The sequence below is a fragment of the Rattus norvegicus genome, chromosome 6 (genome assembly GCF_021556685.1).
Source record: "Rattus norvegicus strain SHRSP/BbbUtx chromosome 6, alternate assembly SHRSP_T2T, whole genome shotgun sequence".
Taxonomy (NCBI): domain Eukaryota; kingdom Metazoa; phylum Chordata; class Mammalia; order Rodentia; family Muridae; genus Rattus; species Rattus norvegicus.
Window position 1 is genome coordinate 106559328 of NC_141539.1, and position 25019 is coordinate 106584346.

General features: G+C 43.0%; 1 protein-coding gene across 11 annotated transcripts in view; it reads left to right on the forward strand.

Moving 5' to 3' along the window:
* Positions 1-25019, forward strand: part of Susd6 (sushi domain containing 6) — a 93771-nt gene that overhangs the window by 26002 nt on the left and 42750 nt on the right. For 2 of the 11 annotated variants that reach the window (XM_087554614.1, XM_087554621.1), the window contains exons 2-5: positions 3360-3565; positions 4414-4566; positions 6379-6502; positions 12305-12529. In XM_087554614.1, the coding sequence (XP_087410740.1) occupies positions 12409-12529 (121 nt within the window). In that variant the 5' untranslated portion in view covers positions 3360-3565; positions 4414-4566; positions 6379-6502; positions 12305-12408. 11 annotated transcript variants of the gene reach the window in all.

The following is a 25019-nucleotide window of genomic DNA, read 5'->3' on the forward strand; positions in this document are numbered from 1 at the left end:
GCACTCAAGGCCTGTATCCCTGGGCAAGTTGCAGCTCATGCTGAGGTTACAGTTTCTATTAAATTGAATAGATAGGTCATGATAAGATGGCCCCGTAGTTCATTTTAGGTAGTAATGGCTAGGGTCTCATGCTAGGAGCAATGGTGGGTAGTTCTTGATTCTCTTCTGTCTCTTAAGTTGTTTCTTTTTGCAATCATCCCTGAGTTTTTCTCTACCTCTTTCATGTCTGTTTAGCGAACACCTATAAAACCAGGGTCAGTTTGGACCACTGCATTCTGGGTGTCTCTGGCCTCCCCTGCTGTTTTTCCCTGGACTCAGCACTTCCGTGCTGTACTGCCATCTGTTTACTTGTTTGCCCTTACATTTCAGAGAACTTCCTGAGAGCAGATAGTCTTTTGTCACCACCTCTGTCATCACTGTTTCCCTAGTTGCTGGTACACTGCTTGTATTGTGGTAAATACACAGTAAATGAGTGACTGACCACCTTGAGAGTTGTACTAGATCTTTCCCTAACTCTAAACTCTTTACCCAGTCTCTTTATGAGCTCTGTGGGTGCTGGAGAACCTTGGAAGATGCTGTTGATTTTGAGCTGTGCCAACCCCCAGGCACTCTTGTAATAAGGGATGGGCCTTAGTTTTGTCCTGTTCATATTCAGCCATCTGCCTAGGGCTAGGGCCATCTGCTGCCTGTGAGTGACCTGAGCAAGGGAAGCAGTGTCTGAATCAGTGTGGGTGAGCAGCAACCTATTTTTTCAGGGATAATTGTATGGATGGGTCTAGGGCTCCCTCCCCAACTCTGACTTCTATTGTGATGCATGTTATGCCTCATTTTATCCAGGTCTTAGTTGTGTTCCAGATGCTGTCCACTAACCACTCTGCTAGTGAGCCTTTGCTGAGTTTTTGTTTACTCTGTGAGTGCTTTGTCCTTTGCCCTGGTCCTTGAGAATCTTCATGTAATATAAATAGCACTGCAGAAAGAAAAATCAGAGAAATAAAAACCTCTGGAAACTTTGGATTTCTTTCAGATGTAAATGATGAGCCTCTGTCACCTTTGTGTCTTGAGGGTCATCACCCTGTTTTCCATTTTTCCTCCTGAGATATCTTCAAACAATATGTATGGGCTGAATTACTTACTCGGAAGGTTGTGAGTCAAGCTTGCCTTTCTTCAGCTTTGTACAGAGAAGAAAAAAGGCAAGAGCAAAGTAATGTGCCCTCATCACTTTTAGTAACTCTTGAGTTTGGAGGTTCTTAGCTGGCATAAAATTGTGAGTGAAAACACACACATAGGAGATAGGGGTAGCAAAGGAACCTTTATTGTTGTTGTTGTTGTTGTTGTTGTTGTTGTTGTTGTTGTTGTTGTTGTTATTTTAAGGATAGGGTCCCATGTGTTTCAGGTTGGCTTGGGACTTGATGTATAGGTGAGGATGACCTCACCTCCTGCTCCTAAGTGCTGAGATTACTAGTATGCACCATCAGGCCAGATTTTATGCAGTGTTAGTGGGGCCTATACCAAATGAGTGAGCTACAAACTCCACCACAAGAAGAGGAGTGTGTGTGTGTGTGTGTGTGTGTGTGTGTGTGTGTGTGTGAGAGAGAGAGAGAGAGAGAGAGAGAGAGAGAGAGAGAAAGAGAGACAGAGACAGAGAGACAGACAGACAGACAGACAGACAGACAGACAGACAGACAGACAGAGAGAGAGAAGCAACCCCACCACAACAAAACTTTGGTGGTAGGATTAATCAGTAGAAGTGAGTGGGATTGACTACTGTGCTATCTATCTTTTAGGGTTTCTAAAAGGCTAGGTTTTTAAAGGGCTGCTGGGGACCTTCATGTAGTGAAAGGTAAAGTGTCTGAAGTCAGGTTCTGCCAGGGGAATGTTGTCCTTGGCATTCATGGGAGTGCATTGTGGGTGAATATGTCACAAGCTATGAGTCTAATAAAAAAAGAAAATATGCAAGTCTTTCCATTTTGGAGAGTGATATATCTCATTATTTCATTTTAACCTACTTGTGGATTTCCTTCTGGGTTGACCGTTCCCATGTTTCTAACATAGAGGCTGAGGATGTTTGTTTAACTATTAGACTTTCCTAATTTATCTCCCTTTTCTTGTCTAGCACTCTTAAAAGAAAAATGGAAGAAAAAGAAGAGAAAGTAACTAAGAATTAAAGAATTTGGAACAGAGATGCTCCTAAATAGAGCTCATCTGTCCCAACCCTCTCTTTCAAATGATGATAACAATAATAAGGATAGGTATTAATGATAATAGTAATTACCATTTCTGATGACTCATAATATGCCAGCATATGCCAGAAAAGCCATGGAGGTGAAGTAAGTAAGGAGACCAGGAGCCTGTGTCTCAAACACGTTGGATAATTATGCCAGGATTAGGACCGAAGGAGCCCCCCTTGTGAGGAATCAAGTGTCTTTGTTTGCTCAAGGTCAGTTTTTCCAAGTAGAGGTGATACAGAAGCAGAGCCCACTTCTCTTGACTTTGACTTTTCATTGAGCACAGTTTCTGTTTTGTTTGTTTTTTTTTTTTTTTTTTTTTTTTGGTTCTTTTTTTCCGGAGCTGGGGACCGAACCCAGGGCCTTGTGCTTCCTATGTAAGCGCTCTACCACTGAGCTAAATCCCCAGCCCCTTTTGTTTTGTTTTGAACTCAAAATTCCTTCTCTGTGCTTATTTTCTCTCTTTTCTTGCTCTCTACCCCGTTTAATTTCAGTGAAATAGATGAAATAAAGGAAAGGATGGTTTAAGTTTTTTTAGAGTTTTTTTGTGAGCTTTAAAGGTTTATTTTTAAATAGGCAGCCTTCCCAGACAGACTGGGAATGTAGCAGAAGGCCTGAGAACCAGGAAGTGACACAGACCTGTTTATATCATCCCACTTGAGGACCTTTGGAAAGCCATCCACGTAGATGGTAAAAAGTAAACACAAGTGCAGCAGCCTTTTCCTTTGGGTTTGCTATTTTTGACATGGAGGAGGTGTTTCCTGCACAGCCATAACTACTCTGAATACTAAAATGGCTCCTAAATATCCTCCCCAGTGACATATATAGATATGTATTTATTTCTTGTTACCAGACAAAAGGATTCTGTGATTCTACGCAGACAAAATGAATTGCTCCCCTCTTCATCCTAAAAAAAAATGACTTGGTCTTCTGAGTTTTTGTTTGTTTTGTTTTTGTTTTATCACTGCAAATAAGTAGTTTCTGCCTGCAAAAGATTGTTTTAGAATTGTGATCACCAATGTGTGCTTGAGTTCAGGGTATAGCTTATACATATCCCGCCCGTACATAGTTTTGAGTCTTTGCTCTTAACTCCTTTGTTTTCTCCTAGCACTGTAAAATATTTGTTTCTTCTAGGTCCTAGTAACACTGTGAATGCTGTAGATAAACAGCCTATTATGAGTTCCTTGAGAGCAAGATACCACATTTGAGCTCTGTGATTACCCAGACCTTGTACAGAGGACATCTAGTTGTCCTGAACTGCAGTATAATCGGTTCCTGGAAATGTAGAGGTGTGAGGGTGCAGACTGAACAAATTACTTTCTTGAATTTCTATTTGCAAAGTAAGTATCGGAGCCTTTTCAGCTCTGCTGTGAATCCTGTAGAGGGTATAATGACATAGAAGATCTATCTGTGGAGCCTAGAAACTAATCCCTGCTGTTTCTGTGAGCATTTGCAGCCTTCCTCAGACCTGAAGCTGATACAGCCCCTCCCCTCATGCTTCCTGTCTGTTGCTGCTTTGCCATCTTTTCTGCACAAACTATCTGTGGGAGGTTTTTATCCCCTTGAGTTCAACAAGTATTTATTGAGTACTCTGGGTTGTGGAGAGAAGTAGACTTGGTGAAGTAGTCATTACCTGTGGTAGATGCAGCGTATGGAGGAAACCTGTCTCTACCGCCTCCCAGGAGGGAGTATACTTGGTTGTCTCAAGGTAGAATTGCCTCAGGAGGCAGGGACAGCTTAGTCTCTTTGAGTTCAAGGACAGCTTGGTCTACACAGAGATCCAGGCCAGTCAGGGTTACATAGAGTGAATCCCCGCCCCCATCCCCAAACAAAAGAGCAGGGCACTCTTTACAAGCAGGCAAATGGGTATTTAATTTTTCATATATGCTTAGGTAAGTGCCTTTAAAAATATTTTGGAATTTGGAAAGAGCCTTGTTTAAGGTTGAAAAAGGAAGGTTTACTTGTTTAACTCAAGTTGTTTTGGGGTTTTGCTTTTTTTAAATCTGAACTGACCTTGTGCTTTAAGCCTGATTTCCGGATGTTTCTAAACCACATTCACAGGCTGCCCTTAGAGAACCTTTGGGTATCAGCCACAGCCTGATGGGAGAAAGAACACTCACCATCATGAACTGAAGTCAGTGTCAGATCCATTCTATAGCTCATACTTCGTGTTTTCCACCTCACATAGTCCCAGAAGATCGGTGTCATCAGTTTGCAGATGGGAACTGAAAAGTACTTTCCCTCGACCATCCAATTAATACTGTCCAAGTGGACCCGAGATCTGCCCTGGTCTGCAGTGCTGTTCCTGGGAGATACTTAGTGAAGCTTTTCCCTTCCACTGGTAAGGAAATAGAAGCACAGGAAGTGAAGTTTTTCGTTGTAGATCGGCCTATCAGTCCCTGGTAAGCCTCTGCCTTAAAAAAGTGGCTTCCTGGCTACACATTACACATTTATGGATGAGTTCTTCGCTTCCTCGATTTTTCTGTCAGAGTCAGTTTTGCTTTGTTTTCCCCTCCTCATTTCTCCTTCATTTCTCTCTCTTCCCTAGGCTCCTGCAGTGCTACATTGTTCTGCTGTGTTGAAGTGGTTGGCTTTTTGTTTTCTCTTTCTCTCTCTCTGTTAGATGTTTGTTGTTTTTGGAACACTGTGTGCTAGATGCTGAGCAAATGTGCTGGTGGGTGCTTACGCTCTAAATGGAAAGTAGCCTCTTGAGCTTACTGCAGTGCATGGGGGAAAGACGCTAGAGTTCGGAAGATGAAGGCTGAGGGGCTGCTGGGAGAGATTTAGCATCTCTACCTTTTAGTTAGAGTAGAACATCTGTAGAGTTTTTCAGAGGAAATACTTTTGGGTCATTTCTAGAAGGCTTTGAATTCCTTAGACCTGAAAGGGCCTTGGGAGCCATCCAGGCCCATCCCTAACTAAGAACAGGGAAGACTAGGTGACTTGCTTGAGGACAGAACCACTGCCTAATGCTGAAGCTGGGCCTAGCTTAGCTGTCTCCCGGGTCAGGTGCCTGCTGTAGTCAAAACTGCGGCCAGGTCCTAGAAGACTGAGCGACTGAGCGAGGATATGGTAGTGTGTCACTGGTAGTCCTGCTTGCCTGGGTCTTGGGAGAAATGTGATGCCCTGAGTGTATCAACAGCAAAGCAGCTTTTCTGGAGCATCACAGGCTGTAAGGAATATCAGAGCAATTCAAGAAAGTCTCTGGCACATTCCAGGAACTTTTAGGTGGCTTAAGAGGAAAGCTGAGGGTAATTTTTATAATTAGGAGCAGATTAAATTTCAACTAAAGTTATTTTTACCTAGGAGTGGTGGAGCATAGCTATAGTCCCAGCATTTGAGGGGTTGCTTGCAAATTCAACGACAGCCTGGATTACTACCCCCCCCCCCATTCCCCTTCCCTTCCTCTCTCTTCCTTTCCTCCCCTCCCTCTCCTCCCTTCTGCTTCCTTGCTCTGCCCTGCAGTGCAGTGGGTAAGGTAAGGTTCTGCCAAATGTTCCTCAAATCCCAATAAGCACTGAAATGTTACTGACTTGGAGGAAATAGAAGTAGATGACTGGAAAATCCACAGGAGGAAGAAGGAAGGCACGTACAAAACCTCATACTGTTTATAGGGGTAGTAGGAGGTCTTGATGGTTCGGATGGGAGTGAAGGGGAAATTCTGCAGTCCCTTCAAGGTAAGAGTCAAGGAAGGGCCTGGGGAGTCACCTTTTGATATTCTCCTCTGGGAACTTTGGGCTTCTTGTTATTATGTTCTGAAGTGTAATCAGGTGTTTCCATTCTGTTCAGACTTAGAAAATGGTCTTTGTCCTTTCCCATCATGTAGCAATGTGAGGGTTGGTGTAGATGGTTGCTCAAAGGAGTACAGTATCTTGTTCTACACTCTTACTCTCCCGCACCCCCTTCTGTATTAGTCTGAGATAAGAAAAGGTTTCAAATTGGTTTTCTCTTCCCAATCCCCTTTCCTGATTAATGGATACATGATTCATGGTTTATCTAATAATTCATCCTAAAAATTGTATGTGGACTGAAGTTAACATTCCAGTACCTGGGAATCAGGGTCTTCTGGGTCAGGCCCTTTTGAATCAAGAGAGGAAAGCTCAGCATGGCATGCATGGCCCCACTACTTCAGTAAGACTGACTTTCTCCACAGGAGTGGCGACATCTGGGCAAGTGGACCAAGTGATGTGTGCCTGATCTACCTAGTGAATAGGGTGCCTGCTGGTTCTCGTTGCTCCACCAGTTGCTACTTTTCAAGCATTGAGATAGTTTTGAAGGTAACTCTTGGGCACCTTTAACCTTTCTTAGCCGGTTGTGTCATGAACCTGGACAGTAACAGTAAGCAAGTAGCATATAAACTGTGGGCTCAGGTTGCAGGTTCTGGCGAAGACTACACAGAAACCCCAGGTCTAGTTAACAGAATTTCTTCTCATTTTTCTTCTTGGACTGTCTGAGCTTCATCAGAACCTAGTAAGATAGTTAAGTAAATGATACCCCTCTCCCACTTTACAGAGGAGGAAACAGGTAGAGATGAGATAAGTGACTCCCCTAAGGTTAGAGTTACAGCTTAGGGACAGTATGGAAGTGTAGGGGCAGAAATGAGAGCTCTTCACATTGGGCAGGATGCAGATGCAGCCCCTAGGTTTTATTGGTGTTGGTTCACAAACATGAAAGGCCAGCACCTTGTCTTTGTGGGGCTGACCATCTATGATCTATAGCTCACGGAACTTATTGCTACTGCCTACTTTGAGAACAACAGCTATGTTCCTAAGAAAGAAAACCAGAACGGTGAATGTAGGCTTTCCATGTCTTCTCTTGCCCTGTGTTTTGGAGGGAAAAACTCTGCTTGAAGAGACCTGGGTTACACAAAGAGAAATATAAAAGCATTAAAGAAAAATTCTATGGATGAGATGAGACCTGAGAGTCATTCTTAGAAATGGAAATAGAAGCCAGAAAGCCTTGCTATCTCTCACCCCTACTCACCTAGAACTTCAGTTGTCACATTTCTATGAGGGCGGACGAATACTCGCTTTGAAAATTGAGGTATGGCTTGCCTTTAATCCCAGCACTCACTCGGGAAACAGAGGCAGGAGAATCTCTGAGTTTGAGGACAGCCAGGACTATGCAGTGAAACCCTGTCTGGAAAAATAAAAACAAAAGAAAGGAAAAAAAAAAGAAAGAAAACAGAGGCTTAGTTCCAGTTACTTGTTTTCAATCATGTATGGTTTGGGTTTTGTTTTTTAAATAGAGGCTCTAAGGCTGGAGATGATTCTGTGGTTTGAGCTCCTACTGCTGTTCTAGAAGACCCAAGTTCAAGTTTGATCCTAGCATCCACATCACATAGCTCACAACTATCTAAAACTCTTTAAACTACAAGGGTTTTGAAGCCCCTGGCCTCCATGGGACCTGCATGGGCATGCATATACCTCTTACAGACACACAAGTATACGTAATTAAACATAATCAAATTAAATCTTAAAAAAAGTAGAGGATGAAGCAGGAAGCACCATGATACATGCCTGTAATTTCAAATTCCAGTTCTCTTTGGGAAGAGGGAACCTTAAGAAAATGCCCTCACCAGATTGTCCTGTGGGCAAGCCCGTGATGCATTTTCTTGACTGCTAATTGATGTGGGATGACTAGCTCACTTGTGCAGTGCCACCCCTGAGTCATATAAGAAACAGGCTGAGCAAGCCACGGAGCAGGCCAATAAGCAGCATTCACCCCATTGCCTCTGCATTACCTCTAGTTTCCAGTTTTCTGCCTTGTGTGAGTTCCTGCCACTGACTTCCCTCAATATTAACAGTGCCTGGAAGTATGTGTGCGTGTGTGTGCGTGTGTGCGCGTGTGTGCGTGCGTGCGTGCGTGTGTGTGTGTGTGTGTGTACGCGCGCGCGTGTACACATGTATACGTACAGTCCTGACCCACTGACTTCGGGTTGCTTGTGTGAACATGGGTGGGAGATTATTTACTGTAGTGTGGCTGACTACTAAAAAAAGTGATACCCCTCTCCCAATTTGGTGTTGTTTGAAACAGGGTCTCTAATACCGTAACCCAGGTTGACCTTGAAGTTACAGCATTTCTGTCTTTCTGTTTTGAGTTCTGAGATAATAGGTATATAGAACCATACCCAACTGAAGACTTTAAAATTCTGCGTTTAAAGCAGTTAATTCCTTATTTAGATCTGATTACCGTGACTTTTTGTCCAAATTAGCTGGGATTTCTTGCAGCTGGTGATATTCTGGGATCTTGCAAGTTACCTTTCCTCTGTTATTTGGAAGCAGTAGCCTTAGCTCATCCTTCACATAAATACTCCATTGATGACACACGTTTATGTTTTCCCATTTTGTAAAATCCACACACCACTCTGCATTTTGTATTTGATCAAGTACTAGGTTTTATTGGCCTCTTGGTTCAGGTAGCTGCCTAAGCAATAAGAGAGGCCAGCAGTTGGTGAGAGAGAACAATTGGGAGCTTGTACTCCTTCACCTTCTCTCCACTCTCTGTCTTCTCCCACAGTTTGGCAGTCTCCTGTCAAATGCAAGGGCCTATGCTATGCGAAAAATTCCAAAATGAGTGATATACTGTCTCCGCCTTCAAGGAACTCTCAGTCCACTGAGGTGAGGCGGATAAATAGATTTACTAGCCAGTTCAAGTCGAAGTAGTAAAGGGTCCCAGGGAGCCAGTTCTCCTGGGAATAGGCATGGTAGGAAGTGTCAGGAAAGGACTCATCTGGAGATGACCATAGGGCTGACCCCTTAAAGTGACTATTCTTAGAAGTTTGTTGGGTTGGGGATTTAGCTCAGTGGTAGATCACTTGCCTAGCAAGCACAAGGCCCTGGGTTCGGTCCCCAGCTCCGAAAAAAAGAAAAAAGGAAAAAAAGAAAAAAAAAAGAAGTTTGTTGAAGAAATAGACACAAAAGTCATGCTACATTAAATTGATTTGTATTTTATCTCTTTGAAAAGTTAATATGCATACAAAGTACAGAGCTCAAGAAGATTGAGAGAATGCATATAGAAATTGTTTTTGTATTTTTTGCTTCTTGATTTTTAACCATTCAGTTACCTTTCTAAAGGCAATGTTTCTTATGCATTATTCCTGAGGGAATTTGGTGTATATAAGTGTGTATGTAACATACACCCTTTTAAAAACCCAAGCATGGGCTGGGCATAATGGCATGCACCTATAATCCTTGGGGGGTTGAGGCAGCAGGATGCAAGTAACTGAACAGTATTTTTTTTTAAATTTATTTATTATATGTAAGTACACTGTAGCTGTCTTCAGACACACCAGAAGAGGGCATCAGATCCCATTACAGATGGTTGTGAGCCACCATGTGGTTGCTGGGATTTGAACTCAGGACCTCTGGAATAGCAGTCTGTGCTCTTAACCACTGAGCCATCTCTCCAGCCCTGAACAGTATTTTTAAGTACTATAACTAATTTGGCTTTCCAGTGTTTTCCTTTTCTAAACAATGTTCTTGGGTGTCCTATAGATATATATATATCAGAGAATATGTACTTTTCGGGACCTGTGTTATTAAGTTGCCTTCCAAAGGCATTATATATAACATAAAAAATGTTGAGATTATCATCTGTCTTGACAAATTCTTTAAAATTCCTTCCAGAGTGGTCTTAAAAAATAAAATTGCTGTGCTGAAACAGAGAGGTGGCTTAGTGGTTGAGAGTGCGATACTGTTCTTCCAGAAGACAGGAGCTGCCATATCTAGCAGCTCACAACTGTGGTCCTGCAGTTCCAAAGGATTAACACTCTTCCTCCAACCTTTGCATTCAATATGCACATACCTATACATAGAGAAAACATATATACATAACTTTAAAACAATAAGTTTTAAAAACGTGCTTTTGTAACTTCCCTACTTAACACCCTTGTCAGTGTTACTTACTTTTCAAGTAGACTTTGAACTCCTTGGTCTAGCCTTCTTTTAACCTTTGCCAGGAGCACTCTCGATTCACCTGATATGGTAAAACCTCCTTGCTCCCTTCCTCTACAGCCCCCTCTCCAATATCTCACACATCATTTAGGACTTAGACCAGCATCAGCTCCTCTGGGTAGTATTGTTTAACTCCTGATCCTCATGTGCAGGACACCTAAGGCACTACCTTACATATACCGACTCACCACTTAACTATGTATTTTGCATGTGCTGTGGTATAGCACATGCTGACGGCATTCTTGAAGTTTCTCAGCTGTTGCCTTAAAGAGATGACTGAAGAACTCCTCATAGGGTTATTTAGTGTGGATATACTGAAGTGGTAGCACCACGAGGCTCATTGCTCATCTGTCATTAGCCAGCTAGGGCACTGGACATACCCTGTAACATCTTTAACCTCTGACTTTAAATACCACCACCTCTTTTTGCATCTTGTCGAAAAGCAGTAGCAGCAACGAATAGGCTTAAATAGGCTGTACACTTTGCTTGAGTCAAAACCTTTCACAGAGAGGAAACTGAGCTAAGAGCTACAAGGAACAAATATTCCAATATAGGTGTTCCCACTCTCTGATTTGTATGAATGTGAACACAGCCTGCATATGCATAAACATACAGACCTCTCTGTGAACCCCTCTGTCCATAGCTTTAATGGCTCAGTTTAAAGTGAGTAAAAGCCAAGGACCAAAGATGCTTTTGTCACAATTGCCAGGGGAAAAGAGGTGAAGACTAGTTAGTGGCTAGCCCTGTTCTTGGTTTCTGACTAATGTTCACTGAAGAGTCTCATAACTGCTCTATTTACACTGAGAGAACTCCTGTTACCTCTTGTTTTCTCGGGGCTGGGGGACATGGGTTTGAGTCAAGGCTTCAGACCTATATTAAAGTCTGGTTAACATCTTTGGCCAATACTCAGGGAATCCTTTGTTAGGATTGTAGATGGGAGGCCCTCTGATCTGTGCTGTTAGAGCTTTACATTGAGTGTATGGAAATTTTATTTTTCTTTTCTTTTTTTCGGAGCTGGGGACCAAACCCAGGGCCTTGTGCTTGCTAGGCAAGCGCTCTACCGCTGAGCTAAATCCCCAACCCCTGGAAATTTTTTAAAAGGAAGTATGTTGTTTTTAATTACCTTCTATAAGCTAAAATATATGAATAAGTAGTAAATAGCTGAGTAAAATAGGCCCACTTTATGTTTTATCAACCCAGCGTCTTCTCTACAGACATTTAGAAGAAAATACTCCTTACATTCTTGACTGTTACTTGGTTTTGTTTGTTGTTTGATTGAGACAGGGTCTCTCTGTATTGGTTGATCTGTGACTCCTTTATAGACTAGGTTGGCCTTGAACTCACAGAGATCTCCCCAACTCTTCCTCCAGAACACTGAGATTAAAATGTGTGCCACCACACTGGGCTTGATTTTATTTTATTTTTTTTAAACAATACTTCTTACTATTCTTCCTAGGTCATTCTGAACCAGAATGGGTGGTAGGGCCATTTAGCAACTACAGCCTATAACGTTACCCACCCCGCCAGTCACAGGTGTGTGGGTTGAGCCTTGAATAGTTTGAGATTCAGGGCTGTTGAAAGAGCTCCTCAGGGGCTTCTAGGCCTCTGATAAGCTAGCCTCCTTGCCCTTGGCTCCTGCTGCTGCATTCCTTCTCTAGGCGGTGTAGTTATTCCTTTAAGACGTGTGCTCGCTCTGTTTTTCCTTTTGGTTAGCTGAAGTTGCTTTGAGGCCAAGTGACATAGGCGGAACAGCTCTGTGTCAACAGCTGCTTTCTGCTGGAGCCCATAGGCCAGTGGTCCTGACAGAGCAGCCAGTTTCTGAAAGAGACACGGGCCTGGCCGACCCAGCAGGTGATGTACAGGTGAGCTGGAACCGTCCCCTGTCCCTTTTCGAAAGGGTCTGCCTCCTAGATCAGATCCTGACAACAGTTGGTGGCAAGTTTTGGCAGCTCCCCACGAGGAGCTTCTGTGCTTGTCTCCTCTCGGCAGTGAAGATTCAGTCTCTAGAATTCTTCCAACTTTGTGTGTGATTGTGGCTTCCTTGCAGTGTTTGCATCTAACCGACTTACAGCTCAATTTTTCACTTTACTAAGTCTTTTCTGTTTATTTGTTTGTTTGTTATAGGTGAAGCTACTCCTCGCTGGCTTTAGGATTCTTCTGGATTTTAAGTCGTTCTTTAAAAAAAAAAAAAAAAAACCAAATAAGTAAAAACCTCGGACGGATAAAAGATGTGCCATGGCAGGATAGCACCAAAGAGCAGCTCAGAGTTTGTTGTGACTTCCGTCGGTCATGGAGTGTTTCTTCAACTGGTGATCCTTTGCAGTCTGCTGGGAGACGGATTAGCCTCCGGTAAGTCAGATCTGCCATTTGTGTTTGGGAGGGGAAGACTTTATACCAGGGTTTCTCCGGGAGCTTGTGTCTTGCTTTTTGTTAGGCAGTTCAGGAAGAGCTTTTTGTTTGATTGGTTGGTTTTGTTTTGTTTTATAGTGTGGTATGTACAGCAGGAAGCCAGTTCTTTGAAGCCTGATAGAGCGAGATGGGGAACCTGCTGCTGATTACTTTATCGTCCATCCCCCCAGCTGTTGGCATCTTCAGCAAGAGAAAACCCAGGGGCTAGGGCATGATATACAGGGGAGGAAATGAGCTGAGTCAGACTGCCTGGGTTTAGAGCCCATTCCTATCACTGCCTGTGGCCCTGAGCACATCACTGCTACTGTGCGTCTCTGGTTTCCTCAGCTGCAGAGTGGGTTAATAACAGTATCTACCTCACTGAGGGTTGTAAAGGTATTAATGTTACATAGTAAAACACTTAATGATGTTCACTCTTTTGTTTTTGTTGTTTGCTCATTTTTCCCCTTGCTTTTCTGTGCCTCTTCTCAGACCAGGTACATAGTTGAGATACTGTATCTTAGTGAAAATAGGGCCTAGTGACTGACGTATATATATTATAATTCTGGGCAAAGCCACCTAACTGTCCCATAGCTCATTTTCTTCATGTGTTAAGTGAAGAAGTTGACTATAGAACCTTGACTGTCATTTCTAGCTCCTCAGTCTGTATTTTTATAACTCTGAGAGCTTTTTTATTGAGGATGATAAGCTGGAATGTTCCTAGGAGAGACTGAGAATGCAGGAGTGAGCCATTTTGAATTTGTTGATTCTCGATGCATTGACAGTGCTCTAAAGTCCCTAATCACTTCACTTTGTGCAATCCAGACCTGGCATTTCTTCCAAAAACACATACTTGGGTGTTCTGAGCAGACCACTGGATGGCAGGCCAGAACCATCTCTGCATCTGTGAGTCCTGGTGTGAACATTGGTGTTTGACAATAATGAAATCCTTGCCAGAGTTCTTTAGAACAACCGGGATGGCAGGTTTCTGGAGGGTGGGCTCATCCGTTTTTTGCATTATTCTGAACTGTTGAGAGAAACAGTTATTGACTCAGTTGTTCCCTTATAGCCTTCCCTACGATGCGCATACTTCTTTTCTGATTCCCCTCCTAGCCACGAGGAACCCCAGTACAACCTCTGGTACCATTGATGAATGGGATCATGCTTGTAGGAAAAGGAAAACAAGGCTGGCCTATACAAGGTCTCCAGAAGTGATAGGTACAGAAACACAGTGTTAAAGTTGTCATGCTTACTGTTCTTTACTCCAGAGCAGAAGCTAGCAAACCGCTCCATGCTAACCCCCACTATGTAGCGAGAGCTAGCCTGGAAAACTTGATTTAATGCGATAAGACAGATTGGTCTTGAGTTTGAGGACCTCCTTCCTCTAACTCTTTAGTGCTGGGATTACAAATATGTACCACCACTTGGCTTGCTGCCTGCTTTGTATGACCTGCATGCTAACCATATTTTTAACATGCTAAAAAAAAAAAGCAGAAAAGTAATATTTTATAACATGTAAAAATTACATGAAATTCAAATTTCAGTGCCTCTAAGTTGGATTTGAGTGGAACATGGTATGCTCATTCTTGAGTATATATTGTTTCCGGCTACTTTTGTGCTGTGATGGCAAAAAGTTTAATAGGTATAGTAAAAACCAGTGGCTAAAGTATTTGGCTCTTTGTCTATAATCACAGCATTTAGGAAATTTAGGCAGGAGGATTATCCATGAATTTAAGGCCAGCCTGGGCTTCACAGTGAGACCCTGAGTCAGACAGACAAACAGAGGATTGGGTTCTTTATAGAAGCTTTGTATTCCCTGCTGCCATTCCCCACAGTTAGCCTAGAACAAATGCTGCTTGGTAGGTATGTGCTTGAATGAGACAACTGTCAGAGCTAGAATAAGGGTGAACTGCTCAGCCAGATTTCAGAGGTTGTACATTTGCCTGAGGTCTTAACAGCTAATGGTAGGTCCAGGAGCAGAACCTGGACTAGTGCCTAGGAACCACTGCAAACTGCCTCTCCCAGGATTTCTCCTGGGAAGCCGCCCAAGCATGTTAAGCTGCATTGTCGCTGGCAGAGTATTGGAAGTCTTTAGCCCCTTTATTCTCATTAAGCCAACTCACCCTCTCCACCTTCCTTTTTATTGCTCTATGCTTTCTTCCTTCCATTTCCACCCATTTTCCACCTACCCAACCCCTTCCCTACTTTCCACCCAAAGTTTCAGACTGGCTCGATAAAGGAATTATTATTCCTCAATGTGGAAAAACTATCTCTTTATAATGTGGGCTCAGACTAGAATGGAAAAGTTGAAGCTGTTTTCTTTCCCTTCCTCACTGCAAAGACTCTTTCCTTCCACCCTAACATTCGAGTCATTTTTATTCCTCATGAAATATGTACTCTCTGGGAGCAGAGTGCAGACAGGGAGAAGGGGCTTCACCATTACTAAGATCCAGTGTGCCAACATTGCTGCCAGTGTTTTCCCTCTGTGAAGTAGCTTCTAGGGGAAGGTGATACCTACACTTTAGCCTGAAAACTCAGAGCACACCTGTAAGGCTGTGACTGCCATGAGCACTGTGCCAAGTGCGCACCAGGAAACCAAGACACTCAGATTCAGTGGAGCTAAAGAAGGGCAGTTCCTTTCAGGAAGAGCCGCTGCTTCCCCTTTGTGAGTGAGTGATGTGTGTGGGGCAAGGGGGGTGTTGGGGGGTGTGCATGCATGTGAATGTGAGTTCCTATACCCAGACATGCATGTGGAGGCCAGAATAAGACATTTGGTGTCTTCTATCATCTGAACTGCCTTGAGACAGGGCCTCTCACTGAACTAGAAGCATTGTTTTGGCTTCCTGGCTAGCCAGTGAGCTCCCAGGAGCCCCTTATTTCCAACCCACAGTGTAGACATGTGTTTTACAAGCTTTTTATGTGGACGCTAGGGATTCTAACCTCGGTCCTCAGGTCCTCAAGCTTGAATGGCAAGTGATCTTAGCCTACTAAGCCATCCGCTCCAGACCCCACCTCCATTTCTTACCTGGTTTTGTAGCTGCTCCTGAACAACCTTTTCAGAGATATCTTAGAGTGAGGGTTTGTAAAAATGTGTAGCCTTGCCACCAGTGGACCTTAGTAGACAGTAGACATGCTCACATGTCATAGGTATTCATGGCTATGATAACCCCATTGGACCATAGATAATGCGTTCCCTAGAGGCTTTATGTGAGCCTAGCCTGTGACAATAAAATCACATAGAGTCTTGGCTATAATCTCAGCGTAGAAAGAAAAGAATCCAGTGTGAAGGGTCACTTGAGAGTTCTAGGGTAAAGTTACATTATGTTTGGGGTTTGAGTTCCATAGCCATCCTGCCTGCCTGCCCTTTCTTCCATCTTCACTCTTCAGGGGGTTTGTTTGTTTGGTTGTTTTGGTTGTTTTTTGAGGGATATTGAGGCTGACCTTTAACTATTTAGTGATATTTCTTTTTCAACTTCTCAAGTGCTAGGATTACAGATGTGTTTTATCATATCTGATTTTGCCTCTCTCAGCTGTAGCTCAGGATTTGGGATTATACTAGCAAAAAAGTATTAGAGAAGCATTAGCCAAAGGCCAAATTTTCCTTTGGTTTTTTTCTTTAAACAGAGAAGATTATTGGAGAGTCCTTTTTTAGATATGACAGAGGAAGCATATCTTGTTATGCAGAAGCATATAGAAACTCAAGTCATGGTCTTCATGGGAAGATCAGAATTAACAACAAGCTGTGCGTATGCTACTCATATTGTTTTTCTTGGACTAGAGAGGAACTAGGATCCCACTGTGGGACAGTCTCTCCCAGCTCTGTCTCTGCTTGATCTGAAGAAACTTGAATTATGTATGACCTTGGGCAAATCACTTGACCTCTTCCCACTGCTATTAAAGAGGAACAACAATCTTTAAGGATGTCAGGTTGGTGTGTTGTATAGACTAATAAAAATGATTGGAGGGCACATGACATATGTAAGGCGTGATGTAACTTCTAAATAACAACAGAGTTGTTCTGTGACCTACGGTTGAGTCACTGCACAGGAGACTTGGAAGACAACACCTTTGCTCTCATGAAAACACGGAACTGAAGACCCTGAGTCACTGTTTGTCCAGGTTAAGAGATTTGGAGCAGGTGTTAAATTTGACTGGTGAGGAAGGATTGATTACTTGAGGAATCCCACTTCTTTTCTAGAAAGCTCATGTTTGCATATTTTAGTATATGTGCTGCCGAAGCGAGCACATGTTTGCATATTTTGATGATCTCAGTTGAGGCGGCCTGCTGACTCAGATCAAATGCTTTTCGTTCTCTGTCCAGAAGATGTTTACTGACAAACTCAGTATTCTTTGTTTCTGATCGCCCTCTCCCCTATTGCCATGATGCGTAAGACCATGTTAAGCATCACAGTTCACTATGCGATTTTGAGATAGTGGGAAAAGCAGCCATCTGCATCTCTACACAGCACAGTGAGAAAGAAAAGTACTTAGTTTTGTTGAAGATAAAAGTGGTTGAGAACCAGGTTCTCTGTGATAGGATGTGGCTTTGGCCCTAAGCACTACTGTGTCAGAGAGGTGTTGTCAGACCCCTTTGGCTCACCTCACCATCTCAGGAGAACCTGAGTTAGCTAATGTCCACCACACTGGGGATGGTAGGGTAGCAGATAGGAAATGTGCATAAGGAGCACCATTTCTGTGCCTTGTGGAGAAAGGACCTGAGGTGGGTGTTGGGTAGCTTAGTTGGGCACATCATTGCAAGTGGTGGGACTGGCTGATAGTTATGTGTAGTCTGACTGTTCTGACTTTGCTGATGTTGGCCTCTCAGTACTTAATAGTAGGTGTCCTTGGATCCATTTCTTAGGTTTCCTGATTGAAGGGTGAAGACCAGCTTCAGAGACTTATTCTGCTAGTGAGTAAAGACTCTGTTCTTTCCTGTATCAAAATGGTATAGGAGTCATCTCTAGGTTCCATGTTTCCCTCTGATGCTGTGTTCTTACCCACATGGCTGTTGGTTGTTTGGTTCCAGTTTAGGTACAGGGTTTGCCAAGGCAGTTCTATTCTTAGAAAACAATGGGGGCCATAGCAATTCTAAACAAGGACGTAGTTCCCAAAACATCCGCAAAGCATCTTCCTGTCAGCTGCAAACCCTTTGACAAAAGTGATGTAATCTCTCCATGGGGTAATTACCTGTGACTATAAAAAGACTGAGGATTGTGGTCGGAGGCTGGGTAGGTCAATTGCTGGGTTTGTCGAACCCTGATGTCATTGAAAAATTATTCTCCGTAGACTAATTGTGCCATGCTTAGAACATTCAAATACACGATAACTTTGTACTGTCTTTCTGACAAAGAAGACCTGAGCCCACCAAACTGAATACCTGTTTGAATCTCAGTTGGTTTAAAATCCTCATTAAGCAGAAACTCACATCTGTTCCCAGTTCATCCCTTTACTGTGGTCTAACTTGTTAACTTGGAGTTTTTTGGTTTTTTTTTTTTTTAACCTGTCTATCCTTTTATCAAAAGGAGACGACAACATGCTAAAATCAGAGGGGGGAAAAAGAAGAAGAAAAATTGAGTTGGTAATCAGAGTCTCTGATGTAGGTAGGTTTCTGGATGAACTCTTTGTATTACCTCCTACCCACTGGAAGATTCCAGTCTTCTTTGTCACTCACAGTATATGAAGGGTGTGAGCAGCTTCCCACTGGGTGGCTTGTGTTGCTATGGCTGTGTGCCAGGGCTGTGGTAAGATAGGCATGACCTTGGCCTGCCTGGTATTTACCTTTGGAGCCCAGAGAGACAGCAACGTTTAGAAGACACCCTTTCCATGGTGCCCTGTGAATGAGACTTTATTGATAGCTTAACATTTCCAACTCACTTGAGCAAATTAAATACAAGGAAACCTGAATTCACGAGAGGATAAGGTTAATATTAAATTCTTACAATTTATTTGTATAGAAGTGTGAATTGGTCAGATAGAGTCAATCTATGTGTACCTTCAGTAGCAGCTGTCATAGAGCCTCTGAGGTAGTATAGCTTTGTATTTATTGAATGTAGCTGTCATTGTGTCTATATGTGTAGCATGTGTATATGTGGGGGCATATGTATATGGAAGCCTGAAGTCAACCTTTGGAGTCTTTTTTGATCACTGTCCACTTCATTCAGAGAGGGCCAAGGATCTCTTCTCACTTGAACCATAGCTTATCAATCTGACTAGTCTAGCTAACCAGCTTATTCTAGAGATCTTCCATTTTTCCCCCCTTTTTTCTTTTTTTAAACTAAATTAATTTTCTCTTCACTTTACATTCCAATATCAGACCCCTCTCCAGTACTCCCTCATGCAGATTCTTCTCCCATTCCACCTTCCCCTTCTCCTTTGCAAAGGGGGAGCCCCCTCAGAGTGTTAGTGCCACCCCCAAATGCCTGACCCTTAGTCAAGTCTCTGTGGGACTAGGTGCATCCTCTCCCACTGAGGCCACCCAAGGCAGACCATTTAGGGGAATGGGATCCACAAGCAGACAGGTAGCAGACTCAAAGACAGCCCCTGCTCTAGTTGCTCATAAGTTACATATGTACTAGGTTTAGCCTGTGCTTGCTCTTTGGTTGGAGATTCAGACTCCGAGAACCCCCAAGGGTCCAGGTTAGTTGTTCTTCCTGTGGAGTCCCTCTCCTCTCCCCTCCCTCAATCCTTTTCCCAACTGTTCCATAAGACTCCTTGAGCTCTAGTTAATGTTTGTCTGTGGGTCTCTGCATCTCTTTCCACTGGCTACTGGGAGCAGTTATGCTAGGTTCCTGTCTGTAAACATAACAGTATCAATAGTGTCAGGTTCTTGCCCATGGGATGGGTCTCAATTTGGGACAGTCATTGGTTGGCCATTCCCTCCACCTCTGCTCTATCTTTGTCCCTGCATTTAGGCAAGACAAATTTTGGGTCGAAGGTTTTGTAGGTTACTGTCCTATCCTTCCACTGGGAGTCCTGCCTGGCTAGAGGAAGTGACCACTTCCAGATCCACATCCCCCCACTGCTAGGAATCTCAGCAAGAGTCACCCCATATATACCCTGGGCTTCTCCCATCCCAGGTCTCTGGCGCATCCTAGAGATTGCCACCCCCCAGGCCATTTGCCCTTCTCTCTCTGGTCTCCTATCCCTATCCCCTCTCTCCACCAGGTCCTTCCTTCTATCAACATCTGGTACATACTTTGTTTTGCTTTCTGAGAAAGATCGAACCATCTTCCCTTAGGCCCTCCCTGTTATTTGTCTTCTTTGAGTCTGTTGATTAGTGTGTGGTTATCCTGTACTTAATGGCTAATATCTACTTAAAAGTGAGTACATACCATGCAAGTCCTTTTGGTTCTGGGTTAGCTCTCTCAGGATATTATTTCTAATTCCATCCATTTGCCTGTGAAGTTCATGATGTTCTTGTTTTTAATGACTGAGTAGTACTACTCTATTGTGTAAATGAACCACATTTCCTTTATCCATTCTTCAGTTGAGGACATCTGGGTTGTTTCCAGTTTCTGGATATTACGAAAAGGCTGCTTAGAGTGTAGTTAAGCAAGTATCCTTGTGGTGTAGTAGAACATCTTTTGGGCATATGGTATAGCTGGTAGAAATATTAAGGTGGAAATTCCCAATTTTTTTGAGAAACTGCCAAATTGACTTTCAGAGTGGTTGCACAAGTTTGCACTGCTACCAGCAGTGGAGGAATGTTCCCCTTGCTCCAAAGCCTCGCCAGCATGTGCTGTTGAGTGTTTTTGATCCGTGTAGCTCTGTATTCCATTTTTTAATTGGGTTATTAGGTTTGTTGGTGTCTAACTCCTTGAGTTCTTTATATATTTTGAGTATTAGCCCTCTGTCAGATGTAGGGTTGGTGAAGATCTTTTCCCAATCTGTAGGCTGTCGTTTTGTCCTATTGACAGTGTCTTTAACTTATAGAAGCTTTTCAGTTTCATGAGGTCCCATTTATTAATTGTCGACTTTAGTGCTTAAGCCATTGGTGTTCTGTTCAGGAAGTTGTCTTCTATTCTGACAAGTTCAAGGCTATACCCTATTTTTTGTTCTATTATATTTAGTGTATCTGGTTTTAATTTGAGGTTTTGATCCGTTTGGACTTGAGTTTGTGTACAGTGATAAGTATAGATCTATTTGTATTCTTTTACATGCTGACATCCAGTTAGACAAGCACCATTTAGTGAAGATGCTCTCCCCTTTCCAGTGTATGGTTTTGACTTCTTTGTCAAAAAATCAAGTAGGTATTTGGGTTTATTTCTGTGTCTTCGACTTGATTCTATCGATCAATCTGTCTGTTTCTATACCAATACCATGCAGTTTTCATTACTATTGTTCTGAGTACAGCTTGAAATCAAGGGTGGTGACGCTCCTGAAGTTCTTTATTGGCCAGTGTTGTTTAGCTGTCCTGGGTTGTTTTTCCATATGAAGTTGAGAATTGTTCCTTTAAGCTCTGTAAAGAATTGTGTTGCAATTTTGACTAGTCTAGCTAGCCAGCTTGTTCTGGGGAATCCTCCATTTCTACCTTCCCAATTCTGGAGTTAACAGGTAGGCTTTCATACTCATCCAGCATTAACAAGATTCTAAAGGTCCAAATTCCAGTCCTCACATGTAAACAACACGCTCTTTAACCACTAAGCCATTTTCAACACAGAGTTCCTAATTTTAAGAGCCTTTTCTACCTAGATTCTTTGGCTTTCTAGAAATGGAGATTTCCCCTTGTTTGACTTGACTTGTTATCTTTGCTGATGGCTACATATTATTAACATACAATTGTTAAATTTCCAAGCAGCAATACAAGGAAAATAGATTTTTAGAGAGTAGAAAGTACTTTTGATATTGCAATTCTTACGGGTGGTGGGGCATATGTGGGTTTCAGAAAGGTAAGGCTGAGTACATCAGGGCTACAAAATCTGCTATAGCTTTTGTCATTCTGAATAACAAGGAACACTTTATGAAATGTAGAGGGTGAGGTCAGCTCTTCATGTGTAGCAGACACACGTCTCCTCCAGAGCAGGTGGGACATGTGTTGTCAGTCTTGTTGACTCAGGAATGGCTGAGAGCACTGACTGCTGCTGAGATTATTGCCTACAGACAACTGAGTGGTCATGATGGCAGCCTGCCCGTGTTTCCCAAGCGTGGGGATAGGTGCAGATAGGGTCATAGGAAAAAGCCTCTCTCTCCTTACTGCTGGGTTGCAAAGGACCCAATGCTGGTTTGAGCCAATATACCTCACTGAGGTTCATTGATAGCTATGCACAGTTACTGAAACTTGCCAGTTCCTGTACTGTGACGTTAGCTAGAGAAAAAAGGAGAACTTTTTTGTTTTCTGAGCTTCCTGTTGTTTTGAGGTTGTTTATATTTAAGTTTCTCAGTCTTCAGTTCTTTTTTCTTTTGGTTTTATGTGTATTAGCCCTTAATCTCATTGACGGCAGGGACAAAATTATATGTTGTTCCTTAGCTATACCCAGGCCAATAATAATCCCAAGAGTGTCCTGAGGAAAGTCCACTTTGGGCGTTAGCTCATTGTGGGTTGTCCTCTGTAGGAAGACAGACAGAACTAATTCCAAGGCCCATGAGTAGTAGCAGTATGGGTACCTCCCTGTTGGTTTATAGTTCTTGGTAAGAAGATCTTTGTCCCCAACTTACTGGTTAGGAAGTTGAGAAGCATATGAAAGTTTTTTCAAACTGCTAGAATGGGAGTGGAGAGAAAAAAGAGAGGACTTAGTCAGATCCCAGAATCCATTGTAGAATGGGCTGATTTCCAGCCTGGGTAGGGATCTTGTAGCCCAAAGAAGAACCCTTTAGATCTGGAGTAAAGAAAAGGGAAGGGAGGAGAGAGGAGAAAAAGAGGAAAATGAACAGGGTGAGGAAGACCAGAGTGGAGGGGAGAGATCAGTAGAAGAATATAAGTGAAAACCATGGCATCTCTGACCTCTTCCTTAGGCTGGAGTAGTGTTGTTTGAATGGGATTGACTTTATACTTTATCCATAGCCTCCTCTTCTCCTGGCCACCTACCCTTTGTCCTTAAAGATCAAGGCTAAAAGGCATCTTATTCCTCTTTGCTTGAAGATTAGCATCTTCAAACCTATTCTCATCCTATTCTTCCCATGACTAGAATCCTACCTGCTTTCTCACCCTCCTACACGTCTCTTTATCCTGCAAGATCCAGTTCAGGGTCACCTCTTTATAGGACACCACCTGTCCCTTACCACTTATGGGTTTGAATGAGAAATGTTACCCATAGGCTCGGGTGTTTGAAGACTTAGTTCCTAGTTGGTTAGGCAAGGTTTAAGTAGTGCATCCTTGCTGAAGGAAGCACATCTCTGTGGTGGGGCATGCTCTGAGAGCTCTCACTGTTCTTCCAGTGGCTTTCTCTCTGCTGTGTGCTTTTGATAAACCATGCGACCTCTCAGCTTCCTACTCCTGCTGCCATGCTTGTTAGTTGCTACCATTCGTCTGGAACCATAAGCCAAAGTGCACTCTTCCATTCACTGTTTGTGTTCATGGTATTTATCACAGCAATAGAAAGATGAACTAAGGGCTGGGGATATGGCTCAGAGGTTAAGAACACTGGCTGCTCTTCCAGAGGACTCAAGTTCAATTCCCAGCACCCACATGAAAGCTCACAACTGTCTGTAACTCCTGTTCCAGGGCATCTGACACCATACATGCAGTCAAAACACCAATGTACATAAAATAAATGGCAAAATGTTTAGAAAGATGAACTAATAATATCTAAGGAACGAATAATATAATATGTATGTAAGTGGACTGAACCAGAGTCTTTAGTCCTGGTCCTTCCTCTTAGGGGAATATCAGCATTTTCCCCAGGAATAGAATTCTAATGCCTGGGTGTCTTTGATTTGAAAGAATCAACCAGTTTGATAAAACTTAGGAGATTGTGGCCTTGGAAAACTGAAACCCTTTGTTCTGAATAGTTGTATTAAAAGAGTTGTTCTAATTGTATTAAATTCTAAAAACTGGGGGCTGGAGAGATGGCTCAGCAGTTAAACTGAATGTGCTGACTGCTCTTCCAGAGGTCCTGAGTTCAATTCCCAGCAACCACCTTGTGGCTCGCAACCATCTGTAATGGGATCTGATGCCCTCTTCTGGTGTGGCAGTATGTCTGAAGACAGCTACAGTGTATAAATAATCTTTAAAAAAAAAATCCTAAAAACTTGTTCCAAACTCTAATGACCATGTGATAACTAGTAACTTGGTAGGATTTAGAATCATAATAGAATTATCTGGATATGTTTGTGAGGGGTTTTCTACGTTAGGTTAGTTGAGGCGGAAGACTTGCCCTAAATGAGTGGCACCGTTCTATAAGGCTGAGGTCCCCAAACCGAATAAAAAGGAGCAAGGAAAATGAGCAGCATTGCTCACGACTCTGCTTCTGACTGTCTGCCACACATGACTGCTGCTGCAACCGTTTGTTGCAGTAGGAGCAGTTGTGTCACATTCTTGCCAACAGCCACAGTGGACTCTTCCCTCAGTGTGTGAACCGGAAGAAATCCTTTCTTCTTTATGTTACTTTTATCAGGTATTCTGTCACAGCAGCAGACAGATGACTAAAAGAGACCCAGACTTTCCCGGGTTGCTGTGAAACAGTTGGGTTTAGTATTTTCCTAAAGTCCATTGTTTAGCAAGTTTGTGTTGACAGAGGTAAGCAGGAAGAGGTGCAGTAAGAGGAATGGCATGGAAGGCTCTCTGGAAGCCAGATACTAAACTGGTTTGTAATGGAAACTGTCACTTGTCAGCGCATGAGACCATCTGTGGCACCAGGAACAGCACCGTGCCCTGAGATTGAAGTGGTGCTATGGTATAGCACTCTGATTACTCTACAAGAACATGGCGAGTGCAGGGCTAGGCTGAGGCCCTGCCCTGAGCTATGGTAGTTCCATGTGACATCTGCTCTAGTGAAGGAATCAAGTCCTACACTGGAATATACATAGAAAGGACTTCTGACAAAGATTGGGATGGTCACTGGGAGACTTTTTGTGGGGAGAGACCTGAAGGCAAACAGGAGTTAGTAGGCAGAAAAGGCAAGAAGGCATGGGAGGTCTAAAATGTCTTCTCAGTCAGGTTGGTTGGTATAAATAAATCCTAGTTCAGCCATGAACATGGTATGTTATTTTGAGCTAGATTCTCAAATTCTATCCCCTGTGGTTGAGTCTATAATGTTGGAATGGTACTGCACACACCAGGAAGGGTGGTGACAGATTAAATGTTGTGGATATTGTCACTGTTACAGTATGGGGCCTTAAGGTGGCAGATCACAGCCAGCTGTTGGGGACCTTGGAAGGGAAGAAAGCAGTGTAGCATCTGCTGTGTGTCCTCTCAGAACTTGTCGTTTTGGGGTTGGGGATTTGGCTCAGTGGTAGAGTGCTTGCCTAGCAAGTGCAAGGCCCTGGGTTCGGTCCCCAGCTCTGGAAAAAAAAA